General features: G+C 41.9%; 1 protein-coding gene across 1 annotated transcript in view; it reads left to right on the top strand.

The window, feature by feature from the left end:
* Positions 1–13,335, top strand: part of DPYD (dihydropyrimidine dehydrogenase) — a gene marked incomplete at both ends in the record, with an annotated part of 932,092 nt that extends 918,757 nt beyond the window's left edge. Inside the window, 2 exons of the mRNA XM_080690443.1 lie at positions 9,395–9,535; positions 13,165–13,335. Coding sequence (XP_080546569.1) covers positions 9,395–9,535; positions 13,165–13,335 — 312 coding nt within the window. The remainder of the gene's footprint in view (positions 1–9,394; positions 9,536–13,164) is intronic.
* Between the last annotated feature and the right edge of the window lie 10,549 nt (positions 13,336–23,884).

Here is a 23,884-nt window from a genome sequence, read left to right as displayed (position 1 = left end):
TCCACTGCTTCAGAAGTAGGCTCTTTCAATATCTGTCAATCAGCAACCATGTATTGAGTATTTGCTATGAGACCGGCAGTGAGCTTAGCACTGTGAGAGATTCCAGAGACTTGTGAGGTGTGGCCCCAAGGGCTGAGACTTTGGTGATATCAGCGTCTGTCCCACTAACATTTATTTATTACCCACTCACCATAACCCAGGAATGGTGTTAGAGATGAGGAATACGGGATGAATTTTAAAAAGAAAGCTATCTATGCTTATGGAGCTCATAGTCTAGCAAGGGAGAAAGACACATGTTAAAATTATTTACAGTTCAATCAAATATGTACAAAATGCTCTGGGAAAACAGAGGAGTGAAAGGGATTAGTTATGCCTCGGGTAATTGTGGAAAGCTTCACAGAGATGGTGGTATTTAAAATGGAGTTTAATAAATTAGTGTTAATTAAGCAGAGAATTAATAATAAAAGCTAATATTTATTGAGTTCTTATGAGGTTTCAAGCACTGCTATGTGCTTCTAAATTAGCTCATTTAAGCCTCACAACAACCCGATGAGATACTTGTGCTATTCCTGTTTTACTGATTAAGCAATTGATAAACAGAGAGGTTAAATAACTTGCCCAAGGTCACACAGCTAGAAAGGCATAAAAACAAGACGTGATTCCAAAGTTTAAGTCCAGAACCTAGGACTGTAACCGTTGTCCTATTCTTTCACAGGAAAATAAAAAGAAAATTAAAAGTAAAGTAGCATTTCAAATAAATCAGCAGGATTGTAAAACATAATGTTCCAACCTGCATGTTAAAACATCCATGCTAGGACCTTAAAACCATACACAATCCCTGGAGCAAATAAGTTGTGATATCAAAGTGTAAACTCATCTTTTTCTTTGATAATAATTTATATTAAAAAGACAGAACTGAGAAACAAATAGTGAAGGCTATAACTTCAGTCTTATAGCACAATATGAAGGAACTGGGGGTGGATGGGTTAGATCACTGGGAACTCCAGCTGGAGCATCCACAGGGGCTATTCAGTGGCTGGCAGGTCCCTGAAACCAGAAATCTTTGCTAATTAACATGCCATTCTACTTCTTTTTAAAATTATTTTATTTGTGCATTGTAGTCATATATCTTAATGGAGTAGAAGATGGGAGAGGCATGCCATTCTACTTCTCATTGCCTCTCAGAAGCTGAGAAGTGGCCTTCGAGGCCCTGGGTCCTACCCAGAGAATGCCCTGGGCAGAGCCTGGCACCCAGTCAACTTCCTCTTGGTCTCCCCATCCTTTGATTTCCATTTCATAATGACATAGCATTTACCAGGCATATTGCCATGGAAAAAAGAATTATGAGAAAGAAAAGGGTAGTTAAAACCCATGTTTGGGAGAGGAGGGAGAAGAGTGAGATGAAAAAAGAAAAGGAGAACTGGCCTCTTGCAATGGGTATGAAGGTTTTCTTCTGTGGGATGAGCCGGACCCCTCTGAGGATGGCCTTGCCTCAGTCCAGCGGTTCACCTGTGCTAGTGTGGCGCGGAGGGACAGCGCCTCCTCTAAGAGCTGCTTTTGTCTCCTTGCTGAGGACGACGGAACTGACAGTGTGCACATTTGGCTCCGCGGGATGAGAAAACGTGCTTGATTCCCAGGCAGCATATAACAGACTTGAGAGTCTGCCAAGACTTATAAAGTCCCCCAAATGCTTCCCACTTCTGTTGATGTATATGAGAATGAATTCTCATTCTCTTTATGAAGCCAAGAATGTATCTCTAACGTCTGCTTTGGATTTCTGGGTAAGAAAATGAATGGTTTAGGGGCACTAGTGATGTTTTCATCTTTCTTTCCTGCTGCTGCTAGTAAGAGATGGACTGTCTCTCGTAAGACTGGCAAGACGGTGTTGGCAGGAGACCAGTCAGCCTGATGGAGTGGTTTATTATTTCAATTGAATTGGGAAGGGAAGGAGAAAAGTCCTCAGATAAAACTGTGAGACCATATTAGATACTATGGAGCGTAAAGGGGGATGGCACGGAAAGAAAAATAGTGCAAGATTCGCCCAGCAATTTTCAGAAGATACAAGAGAAATGGGCTGGGGCGGTATTCATATTCTCACTTGTCTATGTACCTACAAAGAGTGGAAGAAAAGTTATCAAACTGAACTTAAAAAACCGAACAGCATTTGGTAAAGAAAGAATGTCTTAAATCTTATGGGGACTTGTCGAGGTGTCATTCCTCACTGAACTATGGTGATGGGAAGGTAGATGTGTCTTAAAATAAATAGGTCTAATGGAAGGGCCAGGGGGGGAGCAGGATATGTCGAAAAGATATACAGGTGCATGGAAGTTCACTTCACAAAAGGAAAGATGAGCAGGAATGTTCCTGTGGCTACATCAGAGACCTCCTAACCAGGTGGTTAATGTTCACCAGCAAGACAGAGGAGAGGCAGAAGCCTTCAGACTTCTCACGAGAATCCCACTCCACTAACGGCAAAATATCTGAAAAATTATTGAGTTGCTTTGTTAGAAATTTTATCACACAAAATAAAAGGGATTTGCTGCACTAGTTTATTTCTGGCTTCTTAGAAAAATCTATTTGGGGACACAGCAGTCACAGGAATCTTGAGGGAAAGTAACCATCCTTGTTAATTTAGAGCTTACAGGCAAAGGAAAGGAAGTTCACACTGAGATAGAGAAGCAGCCCACCTTTAATAAATCTAATTTCAGGAAATTCAGAAAAAACAAAAGATGCAATGACTCTAACCATCTCAATGATGGATCAGGAAGAAGGAGAAGATGTCAATTAGGAATCTGATGACATAATCATCAAGTTTCACAAGGAGTTCAGTAAGAAAAGCATATAGATGACTCAATCAGCACTCAGTGGTCATATACGAACAGAAAGACTCCATTATTAATAATGAACATGAAAAAGTGGCCTTGAGGTTTCAGGGTGGATCAGAAGGGCTAAACCTTCCAGTGATCTGACATTGGAGAAAACATTAGGAAAAGCAGAAATGTATGTTTGTTTATATGTGTAAAATATGAATGTAGCCGGGCGTGGTGGTGCACGCTTGTAATCCCAGTGCTTGGGAGGCTGGGACAGGAGGATTGCACAGGTTTGAAGCAAGCCTCAACTATTTAGTGAGGTTCTCAGCAACTTAGTGAGACCCTGTTTCCAAAAAAAAAAATACAAAATAGGTGTGGGAGTGTAGCCCAAAGGTAGAAAGCCTCTGGGTTCCATCCCCAGCACCACAAATAAAATAAAATCAAAATAAGTATGAATGTAGCATGGTTAACCTTGACACTCATTGATGGGAAGGGGGAAAGGAAAGTGGGGTGTAGGAGAGGGCACCAAGCACAGTCTGAATGTATGTCATTTTCAATATGACCCACATAAAAATAAAAAATAATATAAAAAGTAAATAAATTTGAAAAAGAATAAAACACCTAGAGCAGATGAGAAACCATGAAATTACAAGAGAACAGTTGTTCCATTCCTATGATGTTTTTTTAACATCATCATACAGAATACTCTTAGAACTAAAAAAAAGGGGGAGGAAATAGGTTTAAGAAGTAAAGCCTAAGATAAGTGCAGATATCATAAAAACACACTCACCTCATTTAAGCAAAAAAAAAAAAAAGCACCAAAGTGTCCTGCCAGCACATGCTACTTTCTGGCCTGAGCCCCCAGCTCACACAGAAAGAATCTCATGGTAGAGACCCCAGAGCTGCATTGGAACTAACTTTGATGTCTAAATTTGCGAGCGTCTGTTACTAAAAGCTCCCCCTGCACCACCCTCCCTCACCACTTTCACTTGCTTCTCTCCTAATTTTTGGTCTGTTTGCTTTCTGACCAACCTACTGCTTCATTTTCTGGATCATAGCTTGCCTCTGCCCTTCCTTCTAGCATACACAAGTAAGTCCTCAGTTACCCTTCACCCCCTCCTAAGGCTTAGCTCCTTTCCCTGCCTCCTGCCTCTGAAGGCATCCTGAAGGATTTCCAAAATAAGGTACATGCTATATTTTTTAAAGTACTGCCTATGAGATTGATATACCACACTGCTGAAAAATAAGTGATGCTCCAGTATTTTTTTTCTTTTCTTTTCTTTTTTTTTCTTTTTGTTGCAGTACTGGGGATGGGATCCAGGGGCACTGTACATTGGAACTACACCCCCAGCCTTACTTTTTAGTCTTTTTTATTTTATTTTATTATGTATTTATTTATTGATGGTACTGGGGTTCCTGGAAACCCTTCTGCCTCCGGGCTACACTCCCAAACACCTATATTTTATATTTTTATTTGGAAACAGGGTCTCTTAAGCCAGTGAGGCTGGCTTTGAACCTGCAGGATCCTCCTGTCTCCGCCTCTCAAGTGCAGGGATTACAAACCTGCGCCACCACGCCAGGGTAGTCCTATTTATTTTTGAAACAGGGTCTCACTGAGTTGGGAAGGGCCTCGCTAAGTAGCTAAGACTGTCTTCCAACTGTAATCCTCTGGTCTCAGCCTCCCAAATGCTGGGATTACAAGCATACACCACCATGCCCGGCTTGCTTCAATACTTTTTATTTTTGGTGGTATTGGGGTTCCTGGAAGCCCTTCTACCTCTGGGCTACACTCCCAGACCTATTTTATACTTTTTATTTGGAAACAGGGTCTCTTAAGCCAGCAAGGCTGGCTTCTAACTGAGCGATCCTCTGTCTCCGCCTCCCAAGCGCAGGGATTACAAGCGTGTGTCACCACGCCCCACTTGCTTCAGTACTTTTAAAACAGAAAAGGTCAGTGTGATAAGAGTGATGGTAGTGGAGAAAAGATTTAAAAAAATAAGCGATAAAGATGTAGACCTAATCCCAGGGGAATTCTACCGAGAACCCTTAACTTTTGAGTTGGGAGCATAAGCAAAGTAAGAATTCATAAATAATTAGCATAAATTCAGTAAGCGCAAACCAAATTATTTTACTTTCTATTTTGATAGGTTTAGGTAAAGAGTGAATATCATATAAAAAGATAAGAGCATGTAACATTGCTAATGGTAAAGGAAAGGAAATTCTTAAGTGACCAAGCGGCAAATAATTTACTTGGTGACGTTTTGGGGTTTGTTTTCATTTTTGTTTTCTGAGATGGGATCTAAGTTGCCCAAGCTGGTCTGAAACTTGCAATCCTCCCGTCTCCACCTTCTGATCAGCTGGGATTAGAGGTGAGCGCCACTGAACCCTGAAATAGCGGGTCCTTAGGTTAGAAGTCACAGTGCTTGCTGACTATGCACTGTCCTTCACCCTGGCCTCTGGAGGGCACATGTTCACAGGAATTAGAGAAAGTATGCTAATCAAATGTGAAAACTTGAAGCTAGAAAAAACAGTTAATCTGCCAGGTAATCACAATTGAAAATATCTCAATCATCTCTAAAAAGGTCAAAAGCTAATAGATGTATATTAATCACAATGAAGAAAGTATGAAACGCAGCAATGGGGTAAGATTCTTCTATTTCTTCATTCTTTTGCCCTAAACTTTCTATCTAACACAAATATTGACTAACATATATTTCAAAACCCATTTGAGTGTCCTAAACAAATAACTAATTGAAAACTATATGATTCTAGTATTCTATGGTCCTTTTTACTGCTGCATGTGTGAACCCCTACTTTAAAATAAGATATTTCAATTATAATTTGAAGGATTTAGCATCACCTTCTCCATGCTCACATCCACAAGGAAATGCTGCTTTCACTAGCCAGGGATGTCTACAACAGATTGCTGGACCTCTGTACATCCACATCCTACGTGGAATAATGAATTCAGCTTCCCTAATCTCTACAGATGTGTGTCCAAGGGGGACTAGACTAGCCATATGTGCTTCCCTGATTATATGTATCATTCAGCTCACTCCAAATTTCAGGATGTGTACTCGAGGGTATGCATAAGTCGGCAGTATACCTGGAGGCTTAGGGTTTGAAACAAATGCCCATAGTTTCAGCCACATAGAATGATAATGTATTTCCTTCAATACTCTTTCTCAAAATGACTTAAAATAGTTGTCATTCTTTTATCCTTTTCACTAAAATAATGTTCTTAAAGGCAATGAGGAATGAATTTTTAACGCCATGTGTTAATAACTCCTAAAACCTCTAAAGACCTTTTCTTATTTTGTTTCACATTAAACAATGATTTTTTTAATGATACCAGCAAATCTTCAAATCTACAGAGTAAAAGACATATTTAATGTGGGCTGAACAGGGACTTGCTTCTTACAATATGATCTTTTAGGCATACATGGGGTTTCTTTTGAAAAAGCTCTATAGGTTTGAGGACTCTCTAGGGGAGTTTCTTGATAATTCATCTTTTGAATATATTACTGGTGATTTTAGCCATCACAATCTGATTCATTAAAAAACTATTTGACTCATATATATACTGTATTGAGAAAAATTTTCTATCACATGTAGTCTCTCATAGCCATAGAGCATCTTCATACATTTACTATCTTAAAATGTTATTAGAAAATATTAGAGCCAGGCATGGTGGTGCATGTTTGGAAAGGAGGATCACAGGTTGGCAGTCAGCCTTAGCTACTTAGAGAGGCCCTCCACAACTTAGTAAGACCCTATTTCAAAATAAATGAATAAAAAAATAGAGCTGGAGGTATAGCCCAGAAGTAGAATGTCCCTGGGTTCAATCCTCAGTACCACAAAAAAGAAAAAATATTATATATACCCTGATCTTTTTTATGTGAAATACTCATATCACTAAAAATATGCAGTAGGTATTATCCCCACCTAATTATGTGCTGATTGTACTTTATGAGTAGTGGATAGATTTACAAAATATATATTTAGCTCAACACATATTTGAGTACCCATTATGTTTCAATGATCTACAAGATTAAGATGTACAACATGATACAGAGACAAATAAAACCAACTAAAAGACCGCAACATAGGAAGCTAGCTTTAGGAGAAATCTAAAACATGAAGTAGGATTTGCTAAGTAGAGAATAAGAAATGAGTCAGCCCAGCAGCATGCTTATGATCATGGTATTTGAAGTCAGGCAGCACTGGCTTGAGTCCCTGTTTTATCATTTAGCTAATTTTCTATCTTAAGTCACAATCATCATAAAATGCATGAGGTTTAACTGAAAAAATGGTTAAAGATGATGACACTGGTAAGAAATGCAGTAGAGATTCAAAAGTTATGTTATTATTAACTCTACATAATAGATAAAATATCATAGGTCATCAGAAAAAAATAGAAAGAAAGGAAGGAGTAGGGTAAGGAATGAAAGGGAAGGGGAAATGAGAAGAGGAGAGGAAGAGAGGAAGGTAACTAAGAAAGAGGGAGAGGGAGAGAGATTCCATATTGACCCTTGGTTAGGAAAAGAGAAGAGAGAAGTGAGGAGTTCAAAGGGGAGATAGAAAGAAAAAGATATTTCAGACAGAGAATGAATTCAATATAAAATGTGATGGGTCAGTTGAAAAGTGGGTTCAATGTAGCTAAACTCCATGGTGTTTAGGGGTAAGAAGTTAAGATAGAAAAAGGTATCTTAGCCGGGCGTGGTGGCGCATGCTTGTAATCCCCGCGCTTGGGAGGCAGAGACAGGAGGATCGCGCAGGTTCGAAGCTAGCCCCGCGCGCTGGCTTAGGAGACCCTGTTTCCAAATAAAAATGTAAAAATAGGTCTGGGAGTGTAGCCCGGAGGTAGAAGGGCTTCCAGGAACCCCAGTACCACCAAAAAAAAAAAAAAAAAGGTATCTTAGCAGCAAGAAACTTAAAATGCCAGCCTGGTGAGATGATACTTAATAAATTTTTGAGTAAGATAGTGAGAATTTTAATCTGTGCTTTATAGCCTTCATTAAGACAGCAGTATTTGGTGGGGTGGAGCGGAAAAAGAAGGTGAGGATCAAACTTAGCAGATAGGCTCTTATAGCTGATTAAAAACGAGCAGAAGCTAATGGATTATTCTGAAACATAGCAGTAGACATAGAAAGGAGATTTAAAAGATATTGCAGATCCAGAACAAATTGAGATATTGAAACAAGGAGAAATTGGAGTATACTGTTAATGCTGGAATTCTTAACCTCTGTGATTGGAAAAGTCCTGATGCTGTCCACAAAGCTAAGTAATTATGAAGGGAGACCCAGTTTTATGCTCCTGATGATAAGTTCAGTGCATGGTGAATTTACAGAAGCAGTTGCTAGTGACAAGTGCTCACGATGCAACTGATATGTGGACCTTAAACTTCTGAGAACAGTTCACAGTGGAGTTATTGATTTGGACATCCAGAGGCCACCTACAAACAGACTGCAGTATGGCTGAAGCTGTAATGTCAACACGTTAAAAATAAAGTAGGAAGACAATACTGGAAGTTTTCTGTCATCTTATGGCTGGAGAGTAGACAAATGAACTGTATAAATAATGTAAATGCTGTCTCCATTTGAAAGTAATAAGCAAATTGTCATTTAGAACTCAAGTAGGGGGAAAAAAAGCAAAGAAGAATAATCAAGGCCATAAAAGGAAGTGCAGAAAATACAATGCCAAAGAGAATATGGAAAGATGGCTTTAAATGAAGAGTCAAACCTCCTTCACCCATGGACCTTGAATTCAAACAAAAGACTTTCATTTTTACAATTAAAAAACAAAAGCAGAAAATCTTGACAGAATACTAATTTGACAAACATTGTTACATTCTTCTGTTTTGTTTTATGAAACAAAGTGTTTCCTTTTGTTGATGAAACATCCTTCCCATATTAAGCATACTTCCAATTAATATGAAGAACAAAGCAATATGAAAAATATTCAGCAGAGAATGAAGAAAAGTCTAGTTCTTTAAAAGTAAAAGAGCATGTGATTTAATATTGGATCAACCTAATTAATTAGCATAAATTAGAATGTTTAAATAACAAAATATATTCTTTAAGACATGACAGGTAAGTGTGCTATGAAAACATGTTCTAAATGAAAATCTACACTCCAGATAGTCATATAAACACATAGCATTTATGCCTTTATCCCCCTCATCCCTAGCACTCAGGATTTCTAGTTTATGCACATTAACTTCTATCACTTTGCATTTCTTCAGGCTTCCAAAATTGAGAATAAGCAAGCTGCAACAATTTTAAAGGGCATCATTGCTCCTTTCTGCCTACTGAAACTCCGCTTTAGGTTATCCAGCAGAAAAACCTTCTGAATGCAGTTAATTGCCTTGCATTTTGAAGCTAGGGATGCATATTGCCCATCTTTCAGAAATATTTAAGCTACAATTATCGTGGAAAACTCATCTATTAGGACTATAAATATATCTAAAGTCTCCCCAGTTAACATATTGCAGCATGATATACAAATAGGGAAAGTTGAACTAATACTGGTTATTACATGGAAATATCTTAAAACCAGCCCTGTGGTAATTTGGTGTCTTTTAGGATGTCATTGGAAAAGCACTGCAGTACCTTGGAGCATATGGTCAGTTGAGCATCACAGAGCAAGTTGTGGCTATGATCAATGAAGAAATGTGTATCAACTGTGGGAAGTGCTACATGACCTGTAATGACTCTGGCTACCAGGTAAGAATATTGCTGGAATTAAGATGCTGTGAGACACAGTTCTTCTGGCTTCTGGGGGAGAAGGCAAAACACATCTTCTGTTGCTAAGCATGCAATTCAAACCAGGTGTACCAAATATGTCTCCTCGCAGAGGCGAGTCTCTCTGTCCTTTTACCCCAATAGCACATATTTTCTTTAAAGAAAGTCATAACTTATACTATGTCAGTATTCAGTGTACAACATTATTTTAATATCATTTCATCACCCATAAAATTTGTGGGTAAAATCCAACTTTGAAAAGAGAAATTTACACAAAATCATGGAAAATGCATTCCAAAATGTATTAGAAAAGCATTATGCTTTAATACTGAGGAAAGGGAGAAGAACTACCATTTATTGCCAGTACCCTGAAAGGACATGATTCCTTCTGCCTAAAGAGAATTCTCTTCCATTCAATATTGATTGGATTTTTACTACAGTAAAAAAGAAAAGAAAAGAAAAAGCACTTTTCAACCAGCTGGCTGTGAGGTAGTTTCCAGGAATTTTTTTGAAGCTGGAAAAGCCAACGAGATATGTTCTTTGCCATGTGAAGTGAGCTGTAGGTACTTTCCTGGTCCTCATCCCTCAGCTGAGGGTCTGCCATAGAACAAATTGGAAGAATCCATGATCAGACTTCTTCAGGGCAATCTGTCCTCTTGAAATACATCCTGTGCCATTCTCTCTGAGTTTGAATTTGCTTCTTCTTTTACCTCTTATATATTTATAAACTGCTATTGAAATAGAATTTGACATACTATGACCTCAGAGAGGCTGAGTTTTAGAAATGGATGAAAAAATTATTATAATGATAACTTTAAATATGTTTTCTTCCCAGATGCCTAACTTATTGTGAAAGTAAAAAAAAAAATTCTTAAAATATGGAGTTCGAGAAAGCAAATTTTAATACTTGCTGAAAACTACTAAACAATTGCTAAGCACTGTAGAATAATATTTTTTCTTTAAATCTTCAAAGTGTAAAGAAGTATAATAAAATAAGATGTTTTTGAAAAATGATTGATGGAATTTTCAACCAGTAGATAAGCAATAGAGAATAATAGATAAAATGATTAATTTTAATCATTAGTTAAATAATAGATAAAATCACTAGATAAATAATAAAATGCCTCCATCTTTAAAAACTGAAGTTCTCTAAGTACCATAGCATCAGAGTTCTAATACCTTAAGTCTTAGAACTTATCAATCCCATCTGGTCCTTCTAGTTCTGAACAGCTCAGTAATTAGGCTCCTATGGAGAAAAAAAAAATCACAATTCTGCATTAGATAAAGATAATTTTAAAATCCTTCTTTGGCTCTTCAAACTCAAAAGATTACAAAAAGAGAGAACGAAAACTTTAGTCAAATGTAAAGTTTGTATATCTGTTAGCTTTTCAGTCTATAAGACTTCTAGGCATAAGTATTTTTATTTTTATTCATTATGTGGACTTCTATTTCTATAAAAGGGTGTGCAAGGAAATCATTCTTATTCATCTAATCAGCAATCTGAAATATTTTACAAAGCATAGAAAATTTTACGTGGATATTTTGTTTGCTGTAGCTTTAGTTCTTGTTCAAATATAATATGATAATTTCTTTAAAAATCAAACTTTTTGTATATTAAGCAATCTATCATAATTTACACTCAAAGAACCTTTTCACCTTGGTGTCCATAGAGTTTTTAAAAATACATGGTTATAGGTATTCTTAGTTTAAGAAGGATTTTTTAACAGCAACAAAATATGTGCAGATAGCTCTCCAAATCTTCATTTACCATATCCATGGATTCAATCACCCATGGAACAAAAATATTCAGGGGAAAAAATACTGCATCTGAACTAAATATGTACAGGCTTTTTTTTCTTTGTCATTATTCCATAAACAATATAACAATGATGTACATTTACATTGAAATAGGTATTAATAAATAATGTAGAAGTGACCAAAAGTATATTAAAGGGATGTGCTGAGGTGATATGCAAATCCTGCCATTTTATTAAAGGAACTTGAGCATCCAGGGATTTTGCTATTCACAGGGGGTTCTGGAATAGAACCCCAATGGATACCGATGGATAACTGTATATATTAAACTTGATTATTACACAAGTATGAGACAGTGAGAAAAATCAGAATCACAAAACTATTTGAAAATGTAAGATTTGCAGACTTGGCCTTCAAAAGTAAGTGGAGCAGGGGCACTAACTGTCCCTCATAATTTCGCTCAACTCCTACCTCATCACTTCAAATGAGCACACAGTCCAAGTGCAAACACTGCACTTGTTCTGCTAGCAGAATCACAGATAAGTTCTGAAAGTTCTCCTGCCCCCTGCCTTCTGAAGAGCTGCCCTGCCAGCATTCCTGGGTGGAAAGCCTCTGCCTTCCACTAAGGAATTGAATATTGTTTCTACTGATGGAATATTTAAGCCAGGTATGGTGACATATACCTGTAATCCCAGTGCTTGGGAGAGAGAGAAAGGAGAATCACAGGTTCAAGGCCAGTCTCAGCAACTTTGTGAAGCCCTTCACAACTTAGTGAAGTACTGTTTCAAAATAAGGAATAAAATAGGACTGGGAGTATAGCTTGGAGGTAGAATGCCCCCTGGGTTCAGTTCCTAATACCATACATTTAAAAGGACAAGGGTTACAGCATCTTAGAGGTAGAATATTTATGTGTTCAATTCCCAGTACAGAGAGAAAGAGAGAAAGAAAAGGAGAGATAAAAAAAAATTATCTCTAACAGACAAAATAATCAGCATAACTTACAAAAACCTTCAATTCTCATTTCATAAATGGGTATTTAAAAAATAGAGAAAAAAAGAAAGAAAAAGAAAAGAAAGGAGAAAGAGAAAGAAAGAGAAAACAAGAAAAAGAAAGAAAGAAAGCAAAATAGAAAAAAAGAGGAAAGGAAATAAGGAAAGAAGGAAGGGAGGGATGGAGGGAATGGATTTTCAAAATCCTGAGCAGGTTCTTAGCTAGAGGCCATAATGGCATGCCCTGTTTCTCATGGCTGAGGAGCGTCAGGTTGAGGTTGGACACCAGCTGTCCTGGGTTCCCATTCTACGTTTTGTCCCCTTCATAGTAGGGCAATGTCTAAAATTGGCATTAAATGGCACAAAACTCAAAGCTGGCTTTTCAGGTAATTTTTTTTCAATGTTTTCTCCTAAAACCTGCATGCATGATTAGAAATCCATACAGGTGCCCCCTCTGACAGTCACACTTTTCCCCTATCAAGAACAAGAGTGTGAGGAGGGAAAGGAATATGTGTAAACACCCGACCTTCTCAGGTAGAAGGCTTCCCATCCTGCTAGGACTGGCAGGACCTGATCTCTGCTCAGAACAAAGGAAACTGAAGCATCACTCTGTTATGAAATATTTCCTTATACAATGAAGGAAGGTACCTCCAAGGAATTTTAAACATTCTGTTTCTAATTTAAAAGGATTTTTTTCTCTCTTCTTCCCTTCTCTGTTAGCTCAGCTGTTGCTATAGTTGCACCACAGTGCCGATGGAGTTGTCTCAGTGTATCTCCAGCATACTGAAGGAAAACATTGATGATAAAATGGGGACATTCATGACCATGGCTGGCAGTGGCTTTAATAGTCTTCGTTTCTGTTTACAGGCTATACAGTTTGATCCAGAAACCCACCTGCCCACCGTTACTGACAAGTGCACAGGCTGTACTCTCTGTCTCAGTGTCTGCCCTATTATCGACTGCATCAAAATGGTTTCCAGGACAACACCTTATGAACCACAGCGAGGCTTACCCTTAGCTGTGAAACCAGTGTGCTGAGGTGATTTGCAAGACAGTTGCTGCGAACATTGATGTCACCCACGTATGCTTATCTTTTAAAATTGTGATTATGTTCCATTCTTTCCAAATTAAAAGCACATATATAATTTCTAAGTAAATCTCTAGATTAAAAATGTCTAATGCCAGTGACCAACTTGTGGTCATAAAAGAGAATAATTCTTTTCTGAGGAAAGCTGTTAAGCAACTGTGTGGCTGTTAATTGGATATTCACTGTCAGTTGTCTATTGTGAAGAATTAACTTTTTCATGGCAATTACTGTGACAATTTCCATATCACCTTATGCTGTGTTCCATTTTTGATTTTTAACTGTAAGTGAAATTGAACATTTTGGAACAAAGTTCACTCTAACATACAAGAAAATGTTTCCATTGAAGCACTTTATAATTAAAAATTACATTTCCTTTTAATACTGTTTCTAAGAAAATGTAATTAGCACCATAGGTACAAATGAAGAAAGTCAAATAATCATTCACTATGACAGGAAAAGAAAGCCTGAAAGAAGGTTTGTAGAACATTGTCAAGGCCCCTTTTGCTGAGTTGCTGAGATGTCTTCTTTTTAGTGCTAGATGCTCAAAGTAAGAATATTTACCAAATAAGTGCTACTTACCACTCATACCTGAGACAGGTGTCCCAATTGCTCACCAACGGGCCACATGGCATTCTTCTTTAAATATTTAAACAGTGTTCCCAGTGAAATAAGATGTTGGGGTGAAGCTCTCGTGGGCACTACCCTTTTTCTGTGCACAGATCTGCTCTCTCTACTTTTAATAGGAACCTTCATGATTATAGCAATTACTGTCCTAACAAAGCCCAAATTACACAGGGCTGAGTCATTGTGCTTCATTATTCAAGAATGAAAGACTATACTATTGATGATATATGTGCCATATATAAAACCAGTTGGACTACTTTATATTTTACTGCTTATCTTTAATTTTGAAAGTCATAGGATAAAAGGAAATATATTTTTCTGATATAGATAAATAATATTTTTCCATTTCTCTATTTTCATAATCAGCAAATGGCATCATATAAATTCATATTGCCTCTTCTTCATGGCACATTTTAATATGAGTCTATAAGTAGCAAATCAGAAAAGTAACAGTCGGTGGTATATTTCTATGATAAATGCAAGATCTAGAAATGCATATTTACCATAAAATCTGTATGATCAAATAATATCAAATAAAATGTTATAAAGCATTTAAACCTGTCTTTCATTGCCTTTTTTGCAACCGCAACCTCATGTCAACCATTTAGATTCTGAAGTGGCATACTATAGTACATTCCATACAATTGTGTGTAGGGGCTAGTTCACATCTAATGTGACTCCTCAGCTTTTTCACTTCCTGTCCCTTTCATCCTCTTTCTCTACTAAATTCAATTCTACTCTCCCAAATGCACCTGTCATGGGGAACAGTCCAGGTTTCTTGCCGTAGTCAACGGACAGACATAAGTGGGAGATGGCAGCATGTCTACCTGGAGCTCCATCTTCATTGCAGGAAGCATGCATGCCACTTGATGTCAATCCTTAAATAATCGTGTCATCTTAATGACTCACATGAACTGACTCCCTTTACACTGTTGTCACAGTGGAGGAGTTTAACTTTTGGTGTTGGGAGCCTTCAGCAAAGACTTCTGGTTATTGGGAAAATAAATTTTCCAGAGCTAAATGAATGGCTTCCATGAGAGTTTCTTATTAGGAAACTTAATCCTTCTGGGAATATTATAAAAGACATTCCCTGCTTACCTGCTGGAGTTCTTTCACGACACTGCAAGGCAGAAATTCTCCTCATAGAGATTAGAAACAACAGGTCCTTTGCATTCTTTCTTAAGAAAGAGAGAACACTATGTTTTAGCTCTTTTCTTGAACTCCTTCAGGAACTGTGAGTAACCAGGGCCTTTGCTTGAAGCCTGATAATCCCTGAATTTTCACGGGTTTGTTCCTTACACACACTTCTCTTGTGCTCACTTGCTACTTTGCCCTAAAAAGTCTCTTTTCTCATCTTGATTATAGAACATCTAACTCAATTTTACATGTGTGGTCTGCAGAGGGACTCAGAAGAGAAGAAGCTAAAAATTGCATTTCTATCCAGCAAGAGCCTACGAGCCCGGAGTCCTAATGCACACATTCTCATGATCCTCTGAGTGACACAGGACCAGAGCAGTCTAGTTAGTGTTGATTTCCTAACTAATGTCTAAAAAGCTATACAATGTCACCCATATCTTATAGCTAATTTTATGTGTCACCCTGACTGGGCCACCATACTCAGACACTTAATGAGATCATTCTAGATGTTTCTGTGAGAGCTATTGTTTGATATTGAAATTGGGAGAAAACAAGTAAAGCAAATTGCCCTCCATAATGTATGAAGACCTAGTTTACTCAGTTGGAGGCCTGACTAGAACAGAGGCTGACCACCCTCAAGCAAGAAGGGATTTTCCAGTGCATTTCTATCAGATTCCATCTGTAGTCTTGGTTCCCAAAGAGTTGGATTTGTTTTTTTTTTTCTTTTCCTTTGTACTTTTATCAGTGCATTGTGATTATACATCATAATGAGATTCAAAGTGACACATTCACACATGCACACAGCACTTGTGTATTTTTCTCCGGATCCTATCCTGTCCCCCTTCCCCCAGTACACATTCGCTAGATTGGTAGTAACAGCTTCATGTATGGTCATAGCATTATTTGAGTTGTTTCCTTCTTCAATCCCCCTTTTTCCCTTCCTTCCTCCCCCAACCCCTTCCCACTTCTCTCCTGGTCTCTTGAGAAGTCACTTTGCTTAGGTCGTGCAAGTAGTGAATGGCAGAATCAGGGCCAGAACTTAAATCCGGTGTGCTTTTACTCTTCCACAGCTGGATGGGGATCTGGTGAGGCGAGGTGGAGAGCGGCTGTCCTGAGTCACCAGTGCCACATGAAACCGTGTGACCCACACAGTGTGCCACGCCATGGGCCACGTGTGCTAAGACTTCAGAGCACTGCACAGCTTAACCCGAGCCCCACTTGCTCTGTATACCAATTCCACTCTGTCGACATTACAAGTGGAAAGAAGTATTCCTCCTTAAAAGAAAAACAGTGCATTGCCTAGAAATTAACTCACAAAGTGATAGTGGGGGGAATTTCAAGTTGGGGAGCTAATGTTAAGATATTTAATTATTCCCTTAATTGGGCAAAAGAGTTTAAAACGTACTTGCCAGCAGAAAAATAAATAAATATATATGTTTGTGTGTGTGTGTGTGTGATACTGGGGTTTCTGGAAGCCCTTCTACCTCCAGGCTACACTCCCAGACCTATTTTATATTTTTTTATTTGGAAACAGGGACTCTTAAGCCAGCGTGGCTGACTTCGAACCTGCATGATCCTCCTGTCTCTGCCTTCCAAGCGCGGGGATTAAGAGCGTGTGCCACTACGCCCGGCCTTAATATATACATATATTTTTATTGGTGCATTGTAGTCATACATCACAATGGAATACAAGACTTGTGAGGATATACAAGCACACATCATCCAATTAGCTTTTATCCAATCCCCATCCCATTCCCTCCTCCTCCCTCCATCCCATGCTTGATTGGTGATTAACTTTGATACATTTGTTTATATACATCATGAGTTTTAAAGGGATTACATCCTCCCCCATCCCATTCCCTCTGATTGGTCATTTTAATTGCTCCTATATAGGGCCCTTTCTTCAACTAGATCTCCTCTTATTACCTATTTCTTCCTAGTTTTTGCATATTAGGGAAAGCATCTGTTTTTTTTTTTTTTTTTTTTTTTTTTCTGTGATATTTCTCTGTGTATGCCGCGTTGCAAGTTCTGATCCCACTGTTGATGGGCCGGGCACTGGCCTGGCCACCCGGCAGACTCTGATCCCTGCCTCGCTGGCTCCAGCACTGGCCTTCCTTATGGCAGGCCCCAATTCCAGGCCTCGATGGCCCTGGCACCAGCCTAACCCTTCGGCAAGCTTCAATCCCGGCCTCAGAGGCCCCAGCACCGGCCGTGCCTCATGGCAGGCTCTGACTCAGCCTCGCTGGTCCCGGCACAGGCCTAACCCCTTGGTAGGCTCCAATCCCAACCTCAGAGACCTCAGCACCTACCTCGCCTCATGGCAGGCTCCGATCCCAGTCTCATTGGCCCCGGCACCGACCTTACCTCACAGCATGCTCAAATCCTGGCCTCCCTGGTTTTGGCACTTGCCTAACCCCTCAGCAGGCTCTGATCCTGACCTCGGAGGACCCAGCACCGACCTTGCCTCATGGCACTCTGATTCTGGCCTCCCTGGTCCTGGCACAGGCCTAACCCTCGGTAGGCTCCAATCCAGGCCTCATAGGCCCCAGCACCAGCCTTGCTTCACGGCAGGCACCAATCCCAGCCTCTCTGGCCCCAGCACCAGCCTAACACCTCAGCAGGCTCCAATCCTAGCCTCAGAGGCCCCATTACTGGCCTTGCTTCATGGCGGGCTCTGATCCCACCTCGCTGGTCCTGGCACAGGCCTAATCCCTCAGTAGGCTACAATCCCGGCCTCAGAGGCCCCAGCACCAGCCTTGCCTCACAGCAGGCTCCAGTCCCGGCCTCAGAGGCCCCAGCACCGGCCTTGCCTCACAGCTGGTTCCAATCCAGCCCTTGCTGGTTCCGGCACTGGCCTAACCCCTCGGCAGGCTCTGAACCAAGTCTCGGTGGCCCCAGCACCAGCCTCATCCCTCAGCAGGCTCCAGTCCCGGCCTCAAAGGCCCCAGAAGCAGCCTTGCCTCACGGCAGGCTCCAATCCCAGCCTCAGTGGCCCTGGATAGGCCTCACCCCTCAGCAGGCTCTGGTCCCGGCCTCAGAGGCCACAGAAGCAGCCTTGCCTCATGGCAGGCCCCAATCCCAACTAGGATGGCCCCAGCACCAGCCTCACCCCTTGGAAGGCTCCGATCCTGGCCTCGGAGGCCCCTGCATTGGCCTTGTCTCACAGCAGGCTCTGATCCTGGCCTTGCACTCCCCGGCACTGGCCTCACTCCTCAGCAGGCTTCGATCCAAGCACCCTCTTCACACAGCATGTTGCCCCAAGTTCTAGAGCATGCATGGGGATAGTGTTCTGCCTCTGGGGTTATTTCTCCAAAAGATACAGGTGTGTTGTGTCAGATCTCTGCCTTTCTTAAGTACTAGCCCCTGACATTGCCGCTGTCTCCACCATCTCAATTCTTTCCCAAACTCTTCCCACACTGCATGTTGTCCAGTATTCCTGAGCATGTGTGATGTTAGCATTCCACATTTGGGGCAATTTCTTCAGAAGATCAGGGTGAGTTGGATCAGATCTCTGCCTCTCCCAAATATAAGCCTCCACAGCCACCGTAGCTGCCACTTCCAATACCGCCTTCCTCCTAGGTCTCTGCTGTGTTCCCTCCTTACAGATGATGTCCAGGATTCTTAAGCATGTAAGGAAGAAGCAGTCCCCCTTCACGGGGAATTTTTCAAAAGTTCCAGGTCAGTTGGATATTTGTTGTCTGCATCTCCAGACTCCTGGCTGCTGCCACGGCCATCTTAACCCCTCTCCAAAATTTTTTCTTTTCTGTTTTCTTTTTCTTTCTTTTTTCTTTTTTCTTTTTCTTTTCTTTCTTTTTTCTTTTTTCTTTTCTTTTTTTTTTTTTGAACAAGAGAAGACAGTATGTGTAGTTTGAAGAGGCTATAGGATCAGGCACTCAATAACAATGAATTTTTTCTCCCTTCCAAGAGCAAAGTCCCACAGCCTCACTATACAGAGCAGGATCTGCTGTTCTAAGTGCATCACGGCCTGGCCCAGCACAGCAGCGCTGAGTTCCTTGGTACATGTGGCTCGGCATACCACTCGATACAGGGCCTCCTGGAACACAGGCTTGGCCTCCCGCGCAGCACCAGGCCTTCCATGGAGCGGGTAGGGCTGCACCCTGCTTGGCACCGGGCCTTCCTGGGAGCTGCCCAGGCTGCCTGCTCAAAACCTGGCACCAGGCCTTCCTGGGAGCAGGCAAGGCCACCCACCAAGAATTTGGATTTGAATAGTAAATCTTTTCTGAGACTCCAGCCTACCAACTCACCCTATCAAATTTTGGACTCCAAATATGTAAGCCAATTCCTTAAAATTAATTAATTAATTAGATTCTATTGGTTCTGTTTTTCTGAAGAAGCCTAGAAAATATAACTATTTAATTTTAATAGTATAATTATCAAAGGTAGGTGCTATCATTTTCCCTCAAATGATTGAGGATATTGGTTCCAGGTCACATAGCCAACCAGGTTTGCCTCTAATGCCTTTGGACATGGCTGATATACCATCTGCTTTCCCCATTTTGTTCATCTAGACATCATCCAGTCAATGGATATTTATTTTAAAAAACACCATGTATGATGCACTAGACTGAAGCTGAGAGTATAACCTCAAATGATGCATGCTTTCTGTCTTAGTCTGTTTGGGCTGTATAACAAAATACCATAAACTAAATGGCTTATAAACAATAGAAAATGTTCTGGTTGTTCTGGAGGCTGAGTAAGTGCAAGACAAAAATGATAGCAGATCTGGTATCTGGTGAAGGTTAGTCTTTGGCTTCATAGATGGTATCTTCTCACTGTGTCCTCACACAATGGAAGGAATGGGTACACTCCTTGAAGGTGCTGGCCCTTCAGTGAGTGAGCTTATTAATAAGGGAACTCATTCCATTCATGAGTATCCTACCTAGTGACTTAGTCACTTCTCAAAAGCTCTACTTCTTTTACTGCCTTGGAAATTAGAATTTCAACATAGGGATTTGGAGATCACCAATCAGTCCATTGCACTCTCTAATTTTTATTTTATTTTTTAATGATACATCACTTTGGAATATAAGACTTGAGAGGATATACAAGCACATATCATCCAGTAAGCCCTCATCCAATCCCCATCCCATTCCCTCCCCCTCCCTCGATCCTATGCTTAATTGGTGATTATCTTTGATAAAATTGTTTATGCACCTCATGAGTTTGAAAGAGGTTCCATCCTCCCCCATCCCCTCCACTCTGATTGGTCACCTTAATTGCTTTTCAATAGGGCCCTTTCTACTACTCGACCTCCTCCTATACCCCCTTTCCTCCTAGTTCTTGCTAATTAGGGGAAGCATCTGGATTCAATTTTCTGTGCTATTTCTCTGTGCATGCCACATTGCAAGTTCCGATCCCACTCTTGATGGCCCCAGTAGTGGCCTGGCCACCGGGAGGACTCTGATCCCTACTTCGCTGGCTCCAGCACCGGCCTTGCCTCACAGGAGGCCCGATCCTGGTCTCACTGGCCCCTGCACCGGCCTAACCTTTTGGCTGGCTCCTCTCCCGGCCTCAGAGGCCCCAGCACTGGTCTAGCCTCATGACAGGCTCCAATCCCAGCCTCGCTGACCCTGGCACTGGCCTAACCTCTTGGCAGGCAGGCTCCTATCCTGGTCTCGCAAGTCCGAGCTCTGTCCTTGCCTCACAGCAGTTTCCAATCCCGGACTCGCTGGCCCCGGCACCGGCCTTACCCCTTGGCAGAGTCCGATCCCAGCCTTGTAGGTCCCAGCACCAGTCTTGCCTCACTGCATGCTCTGATCATGACCTTGCTGGCTCCGACACTGGCCTAACCCCTCGGCTGGCACCAATCCCTGCCTCGGAGGCCTCAGTAGTGGCCTTGCCTCACAGTAGGCTTCAGTCCTGGCCTTGTTGGCCCTGGCACTGACCTTATACCTCAGCAGGCTCCAATCCTGGCCTCAGAGGCCCCAACAAAGGTCATACCTCAAGGCAGGCTCCGATCCTGGCCTCGTTGGCCCCAGCATCGGCCTAACCCCTTGTCAGGCTCCTATCCAGGCCTCGGAGACTCCAGTACCAGTCTTGCCTCACAACAGGCACCGATCCCGGTCTCACTGACCCCAGCACTGGCCTAATCCCTCGGCAGACTTCGATTCCGGCCTCAGAGGCCCCAGCACCAGCCTTGCCTCATGGTAGGCTCCGATCCCGGCCTTGCTGGCCCCAGAACTGGGCTAACCACTTGGCAGGCTCTGATCCTGGCCTCAGAGGCCTCAGTAGTGGCTTTGCCTCACAGCAGGCTCCAAACCCAGCCTCACTGGCCCCGGCACTGACCTAACCCCTCGGCAGGCTCCACTCCCAGCCTCAGAGGCCCTATAACCTGCCTTGCCTCGCAGCAGGCTCCAATCCCAGCCTCGCTGGCCCTGGCCCTGGCCTCACTCTTCGGCAGGCTCTGATCTGAGCACCCTCTTCACCCAGCAGGTTATCCCATGTTCCCAAGGGTACGTGGTGGTAGTATTCTGCCTTTGAAGTAATTTCTTCAAAAGTTCCAGGTGTATTATGTCAGATCTCTGCCACCCCTGAGTACTTGCCGCTGCCAATTCAACTGCCTCCACAATTTCAAATCTTTCCCAAGCTCTTTTCCCATACCGCATAATGTCCAGTGTTCTTAAGCATGCGCAACAGTAGCATTCAACCTTTGGGGTAATTTCTTCAGAGGATCAGGGTGGGTTGGTTCAGATGTCTGCCTCTCCCAAATTCAAGTCTCCACTGCCATCTCAGCCACTGCTGCCACCACTGCCTTCCTCCTAGGTCTCCGCTATACTCTCTCCTTACAGGTGATGTCCCAGATTCTTAACAATGTTGAGAAGTAGCAGTCCTCCTTTGCAGAGAATTTTTCCAAAAGTACCAGTTCGGATATGTTTTGTCTGCATCTCCAATATTCTAGCTGCCGCCGTGGCCATCTTAACCCCTCTCAAATATTTTTCTTTTTCGTTTCACTTTTATTTAAAATAAGAAAAGAGAGTATGCGTGGTTTGGAAAGGATATGGGATCAGGCACTCAGTAGCGATGAAAATTTTTTTTCTTTCCCGGTGGGAGGGGGATCTTGTAGGGGTGCCCCACCTGCCCAGAGTCAGGGCCTTGCGGCCCTTCCGGTGGGGGTGGGGTCACCTAAGGGAGCCCCACCCGCGCTTGCCCATCCTCCCAGGTCGGGGCCATGCGGCCTGGGCCTCCTGGGCCTTCCAGGTGTGGGGGAGGGTCGCCTAAGTGTGCCCTGCCTGTGCCTGCACCCATGCCTGCCCACCCTCCCGGGATCGGGGCCATGCGGCCCAGAACTCCTGGGCCTTGGTGGTGGTGGTGGGGGGCGCAACCGCCCACCCTCCCGGGTCGGCCGGGTGTGTGGGAGGGTTGCCTAAGGGTGCCCCACCTGCGCTCTTGCCCACCCACCCTTACGGATCGGGGCCATGGGGCCCGAACCTCCAGGGCCTTACCGCACTCTAATTTTTAAGGTGCTTGTAACACACAGGGAAGCAGGCATGTAGCAGCCTTAGGTCATATGTGGTAAATGCTGGGAAAACAATTGTGAGCCAAGGGATATCTCAAACATACTGTCCTGACAAGGTGATGATTAAGTCAAGTTTTGAGCTGATAAAAGAATGTCCTAAATAGGTAGTGAGGACACCTTAAGCAGGGAATATCAGAAAGAATGCACAGAGGTATGAAAATGTTGGACTATTCAGAAAATCGCAAGAGCTTAGCATTTAGTGGGAAGTAAGGCAGAGAGAGAGAGAGAGAGAGAGAGAGAGAGAGAGAGAGAGAGAGATCCCATTGGAATTTCTCCTGAGATCAGAATTATTTTACTCACTTATTCATTCACTCAAAAATATTAACTGCTTCACCCAGTGTTGTAGCATACCCTTGTAATACCAGTACTTGGGAGGGTGAGACAGGAAGATCACAAGTTCAAAGCCAATCTCAGCAATTTAGCAAGACTCTTAGAAACCTAGTGAGAACTTCTTTCCAAATAAAAATAAAAATAGGAGGAGTGTAGCTCAAAGGTAGAATGCCAAGTTTTCTAGTTTATGGTGACTTAACTATGGACAAGACACCCATGGTTCCAACCTCACTGAGCTTACATCTTAGTGGAAGACACAAAAATAAAGCAAATAAACTGCAAGTTGTATAAGTCCTCTAGCAGTAATGCTAAAGGCCTAAGGAAGAGATGAGGGTGCTGGCCCTTCAATGAGTGGGTGAGCCCTCAATAATAGAGAGGCCAGCCACCCTCTCACCCTCACAAATGGGAAGAGGGAAGACTGTGTTCTGGAAGTGCAAAGGGAAAGAGCTCGGAAAACACCTGTGTCACCCAAATAACCAAGAGTACAGGTAGGTTAGTGAAAGGCAATTCCTAAGACTGCTTAAGAACCATGCAATACAAGAGTCTTCCAGATTTTCCTTGAGATTTTTTCGTGCTCTCCCACTCTGATCTTGAAACCACATCTTCTGCACAGATAGTACCAACATTCTTACTTTCAAGGTGGGCTTCTATCCAAGTATCTGACCACTCAGAGAATTTCAAATTCAAGTTCCAAAATTAAAATGCTATTTCTCCTACATATTATGTTTCCTGCCCATATCCGGTTAAGAATTTTGCCTTTAGTTCATTTCCCCAAATTTTTCTTAAGCTTCCATTTGTACAAAGTCCCATGGTTCATTTCTCCATCACCTGTTACCTGTGCTTGTATTTCATTGCACTCCCAATCACTCAAG

The sequence above is a fragment of the Muscardinus avellanarius genome, assembly GCF_963383645.1.
Source record: "Muscardinus avellanarius genome assembly, chromosome: 3".
NCBI classification, from domain to species: domain Eukaryota; kingdom Metazoa; phylum Chordata; class Mammalia; order Rodentia; family Gliridae; genus Muscardinus; species Muscardinus avellanarius.
The sequence above is the reverse complement of the archived record's forward strand: the minus strand, read 5'-3'. Positions and strand labels throughout refer to the sequence as shown.